The 6,262-nt window shown below is 30.2% G+C and overlaps 1 protein-coding gene across 5 annotated transcripts in view; it reads right to left on the reverse strand.

Moving 5' to 3' along the window:
- LOC106458866 (Golgi reassembly-stacking protein 2-like) overlaps positions 1-6,262 on the reverse strand; it is a 32,361-nt gene that overhangs the window by 13,896 nt on the left and 12,203 nt on the right. For all 5 annotated transcript variants that reach the window (XM_013918441.2, XM_013918426.2, XM_022385227.1 and 2 more), the window contains exons 5-8: positions 5,681-5,811; positions 3,809-3,953; positions 3,424-3,547; positions 934-999 (exon numbers count right to left, since the gene is read on the reverse strand). In XM_013918441.2, coding sequence (XP_013773895.2) covers positions 934-999; positions 3,424-3,547; positions 3,809-3,953; positions 5,681-5,811 — 466 coding nt within the window. The remainder of the gene's footprint in view (positions 1-933; positions 1,000-3,423; positions 3,548-3,808; positions 3,954-5,680; positions 5,812-6,262) is intronic.

A 6,262-nucleotide genomic window follows, 5' to 3' on the forward strand; every position in this document is an offset into this window, starting at 1 on the left:
CAGTCACAAGAACGTCAAATCTGAATCACTTGAAAAAAACACGGGGGTGCTTAACTTTTTCCAGGTGTATATTATCTCTTCTTCTTATAACATTTCATTCAATTTACTTTGCTCAGGAAAAGGTTTTTTTACTTCAACGAAACTTCCTACAATGTTGAAATATGCCTCAAGGAACATTCATAGACATATATCATAAATGAAATAAAAACTTGGTATGAAAAAGTTTGATTTACTCTTTTCAATCTAATAATCCTCATGCACTTAACCACAACTTTATCTACTTCTTTTCCCCATTACAACATTTCTAATATTTTATTTTCCTTGCTGCTATTTCTTCAGTTTCCAGATGAAGGAACACCAAGACCCTGAATACTAGGAGTTTTTTATCTTTCATATTTTTATTCTCACTTTTATAATGTTTGTTTCACTGATTATTAATGACAAATTACTTTTTTCTTGTCAGCTCATATTTTTCATTTTGATATTCCTCCTGGAAAACCCAATATCCTGGCTTTTAATTGTAAATTGTACCAAAACAGCAGTAAGTTTCTTTAAGCTTAGGTTTCAGTGTGTGTACATGCATTTTTTTTGCTTGTCCTTTTACTGGTTAAGGTGGTGAGATTTCTGTAAACCTTATGTTTACATAAAAAACACACACAATAGAAAATGTCACGGGACGTGAAATAATAATGAAAAACATGTTCAAAATTGGTAAAACATATGTCTATGAAAAAAGCTTTATTATTATTTGAACTTTTTGAACATAAACCCTTCGTCATGCAGTTTAAGCCGTGTTACATAGAAGCCTTTTTTAATGTTGCAAATAATAATCAAGTTTTTGTTACAGATGTGTGTTTTACCAATTTTGAACACTTTTCTTCCTCATGTTTACATATCAAGTAAAAGAATAAATAGAAATTAAATGTTTCATACCACTTGTTAGTACAACGGGCTCTCCTCCCGCAGGTGGTAGAGATGGCTTCACAGATACTGCTGGAGCTGAAAATTACAAACATTTGCTAAATACAGTAGAGGCAACCAATTATAATTGCCTTAAAGCTTTCTGTTAAGTGTTGAACAAAACTAGAGATCATCATCTTTTAACACACAATAAACAAAAATTCTATTTTCATAAACTAATCAATAATGTCTATCGTATCTAACTTGAATACTTAACTAAAAGAACAGACATTTTCAAGGATTTAGAAAACACGTTATCTCATTGTTTATTTTTAACCTTTTTGCATCAGATAGGACAAAGTGCACATGTCACCACCTTTCACAGAGTTACATTCAACATTTGGCATCAAATTGTGGTCAATAAATCAAATTTTGATATTATACAAGTTCTTCATTTCGTAAGGAAATATGAAAAAAAAACTCAATCTTCACTAATATGGGAACTGTGACATTTGTTATCCGTGTCTTCTCTCTTCTTTTAATGTATTTATCAACACTCTGAGAAGTTTGGAATTCGAAGTAAATTACTCATTATAGTATAGTTATTACTCAGGCAGAACAATTTTTATAGCCTTCAATCTTATTTGGTTTCAGAGCCACATATTAGAAAATGAGACCCTTCATGCCATGCCCACCTGTCACATCCTCTCTTTCACAATTTCTCTGATATTTAAGATATTATTTATAACCAATAGAAAGTTTCATCTACCACATGATGTTTCATATTAGTTCTTTTCTGCACAGATGAGTGTCAGTTTGCCTTCCAGTTTAAGTCTGATTCCCACAGGAAAGACATCATCGAGCTTAGCTGAATTTCTAACGGCTCTTGTTACGTTGTTAGAAACCCAGAATAACTGTGATAATTATGGGACATGTTCTGCTTTTTGCATGTTATTAATTCTGTGTTCTTTGAAACATCATTTTATTAAATAAAAAATTATTTATTGCAACAATACCATTAGTAGAAAAAAGTAGGGTTAAGTGTCATCGATAGTCAACAGCAAAAAGAAGACTTGGGTGAGTACTTTATTTCTTGTTTTTCATGTGCATTCTTTATTTATTATTATAAAAGTAACTAAGATGTAAAAATTAGAAACTTTTCAGGTTAGATTACGTAAAATAAAGAATAATAATAATAAAATTTTTCACAACATGCTCACGAGTAGCCAGTTTGTTATGTAATTCGATAGGGTAACGCAAGCTGCACATTCGCCAAGTAATTTCAAATTTTATAGTGGGAATATTAGTTTAGACATGGTTCAAAGGGCAATAAAACAATAACATTTAAGTATAAATAAATCTATGCTGTTATGATATTTAAATTTTCTAGAATAAACAAATCAAGTTTCATGCTATAATTTGAAGTCATTATAGAAATAAAAATGCATAATTTAGATTTAATTCAATTTATTTTTGGGTGGTTATGAGATTGATCAACATCATATAGTTAGGGTAGAGAAAACAACAGATAAAATATAGTTTTTTGAAAAAGAAACATTTTAATATTTATTTAGGAGATTTTAGGGATTATGCAAATGAAATCTGAAAAATTTTAGAAGAAAAAAGTATTCTTAATCTTAATATGAAATTCACTTTGCACTCAGAACAGTCAACACTCTGACACCATATAATTAAACAGAAAGTTTTAACAAAATGCATAATTATAAATTCTGATTTTTTGTTTACAAAATATTTTTAAAGTTTACTGAAAGCTTGGCAAATTTTGTGAAGATACATACAATAAGTACTTTCAGATTTATACTATCATGGTTACACGTTTCTGTAAAATACAGGTACCTGTTCTGATAGGGTTATTGCAGTTTTGTTTAGCTAACCTAACACTGCAACAAACCAACGAAAAAAACAACTAATATTTCAAAACAGTTAGATCAGCAAAGACTGAACTAACAATGTGAGTCTAAGAAACTCTACTAATAAAAAAGTTGCATGTCATTGTTTCTTTTCAATAAGTTTTTTATACCTACATTTTCTGAAGTGTATTTGATATTGTTTTTCAAATAAGAAATAGCTAAAACTTTTTAAGTTTGATATCTGGAATGCTTATTTAAAAGATATTGTTAGTTGGACATATAATCAAGAAAAGTTACCTAGAGTTTAAATCAGCAAAACTACTGAACATATTTAAAAAATTAATTTCACCAATAAATGAAACCATGAAATATTATTGGTGGAAAAGAATCATGCTTTTTTTACTGAAGTTAAAAAATTATCATTGTTATTTGAAGAAGAATAACCAAAAACCTGATTAACTGCTTCAATACTTCAAGTAATATGCCAATCTGACATCCATACATATTGCTTAAAAAGCTTTAAGTGATAGGCTGATTTAATTATAAGGAAGCTGATGCACCCAAAAATTCCTACAGAACAAATTTAATAATAATAATACCAAGAGTAACTTGATATACCTTTTAATGATACTTAGTTAAAACAGCACCTTACCTGACGGACTCTGAACTACAGATGGATGTGTGGGAAGGGAACTATTTACATTTAAGGCTGAAAGACCTTGAACAGCATCCTCTACTGAAGCAGTTGTGGTGGTGGAAGGAGCTGTTAGCTGTACCTAAGATGATTAAAAAATATTCCCTCTTTCAGTGTTTAATTTTAAAAAAATGTCAGATTAAAACATAATAAAAGATTAATGTGCATCAGTGAAAATATTAGAGAAAATTATTAGCACGTAAAACTAAATATATGATATGCCATTTATAAAATGTAAATAATTTTTAATACTTATCTCTAGATAAATTATAATACAAATAACACATAAATATAGATTCTAAAGCTTAGAACCAAGATACTTTTTTTTCTGGAAACTTCTTACCGATGAATAACCCCCCGTTAAAGAGGCTTTGGGTGGTGTAGGCTGAGAGCTGACTGTTTGATTGCTAGTGGAAACTGGTTTACTATGTTCTGGTTCTCTAGTTGGTATCCTGTGAAGGTAACCATAACCAATCCCACAGCCTAAGCTACATAAATAAGAAAATATATATATAAGAAGGGAATTAAATTTAAATATTTCAATTTATATATCTCTCAATTTGGGAAAAAAATTCACAAAAATCAAAACAGTAACTTCATATTGATAACTACAATTTCTTTAAGAATTGATTAGTAAAAAAATACTGAATGTTTTACAATCTGTTCCATAAATTACAACATTTGTAACTTTCTAAAATCTGCTAGAGTGGTAAGAAAAAAATTAGTATTATAATCCTTGAATTATAGCATCTCTCAATCACAGAGAAATCATCCATTCAAATCATACTTGAACTTGAATTTAAATTAGATTTTAAACCACACTGAAACTTAAATGTATACTTTACAAAGAATTGTTCATAATCTACTGTAACAAGCTGCATATCCAATCATCTTGCCCCTAGTCATATCTCTGGCTTGTGACTACTCAGGATAAAAATTAGATCTTAAACCACACTGAAACTTAAATGTACACTCTACAAAGAATTGTTCATAATCTACTGTAACAAGCTGCATGTCCAATCATCTTGCCCCTGGTCATATCTCTGGCTTGTGACTACTCGGGATAAAAACCTTGAAAACTCTTGTTGGAAGTCAGTGTGGTAATCTACAAGTATAGATGGCACTTAAAATTGATCCATAGGGGAATGGAGAGGAAGAGGGGGCATTACATTAAAGGCCTTTCCAATACAGAATTTTTCTATTTTGCAAATATAAAAACATTTAAGACATGAAATCTTAATGTTTCAAAAACAGGGAATATCTCTAGTTAAGTCGTATTAATAAAAACAAGAGAAAAATAGGCTTTTCTATGACTGACTGCTTGTCAAACACCAGAGACAGTCAAAAAACTTAAACAGAAATGGTTGGTCACTGAGGGACACATAGGGCCCATAGCAATTGAAGTATGAATCCCCTTGGAACTTTCAACAAAATAATTTACAATATTTATATCTAAATGAACCATCTTCACAAGCTTCTCACAAAACAAATAGCTGAACAGATGACCAACTGTCAAAAGATATAAAAACATGTGGCAAAGGAGGTACAGTATGTTATCACAATGAACAATATATAGGGTTGCTTAAATGTCTAGGCAATTCCTTATCATCCTGCCCATTATACAGCATCTAAAAAAATTATAAATATCACATTGAATTTTCACAAATGATCTATAGTGGTTGCAGATAACAGCTATAATGAGAAGATAAATTCCTGGAGAGTTAAGAAGAATGCCAAGGCGAGCTCTGCATAATGTCAGGCCAATATTACTGGTGCAATTACACTGAGAAAATATCATCTTTATACAAAATGGATGACAATAAGATATGGTTTGACCTAGATAAACCATACAGTCATACAACCAAGTCAACATGCAAGTTCCTCTACAAGATGCTATACCAATTGAAAAAAACTTTCACAGGGAATATAGTGACAAAATGGGCCCTCACAAGTTTGAAATATATGGGTATGGCTGATAAATTTTTAAAAGCATGTAAAAAGAAGGTGATAAGAATGATATCAATGTATTATGCAAAAGAAATTGTAAAGCAGAGCAGTGGTCTATAACCAAGGTCATAGAATACTACTAGTGGTGGAAGGAGGGATTTTTGGTCTAGGCATACATCCAAGTATCATTACCATAGATAAAAAAAACAAAAAACCTGCTGCATATCTTGAATCACATTTGAACTTAAAAGTAAACTACACATCTTACCTTCCCTCTCCTCCCCAGCTCTTGTTTGGTGTAATAGTGACTTCACGGCAAGTGTCAGTGTTTGTGTTATACACATACAGCTTTAGAGGTTTGCCTTCATGAGCTTCAATTAATGTAAACAGATCTTCTGACTGTAATAACCAAAACAAAAATGTTCAAGATAAAACTGAGCTCTGTTTTGTTATAAGTAAGAAATGCTATATTGTCATGTAAGTTAATAATGTTGATAAGTAAGAAATGTTATATTGTCATGGAAGTTAATAATGTTGATAAGTAAGAAATGTTATACTATCATGGAAGTTAATATTGTTGATAAGTAAGAAATGTTATATAGTCATGGAAGTTAATATTGTTGATAAGTAAGAAATGTTATACTGTCTTGGAAGTTATAAACAAGTTAATAATGTCAACAAACATAAAAGTTCAGTGTTTGTATGTTTATATATTATGGTGACAGGATTATTACCTATAAAACAAAATGCCAAATTACTTTATCTGTATTAGAAATAATGAAACCAATACATTCCTCTTAAGTTACAAAACCAATACTAGATTGTTTAGTACGAAAGTTAAATAGGTTAC

This window comes from Limulus polyphemus, unplaced genomic scaffold (assembly GCF_000517525.1).
Source record: "Limulus polyphemus unplaced genomic scaffold, Limulus_polyphemus-2.1.2 Scaffold24, whole genome shotgun sequence".
Classification (NCBI taxonomy): Eukaryota; Metazoa; Arthropoda; class Merostomata; order Xiphosura; family Limulidae; genus Limulus; species Limulus polyphemus.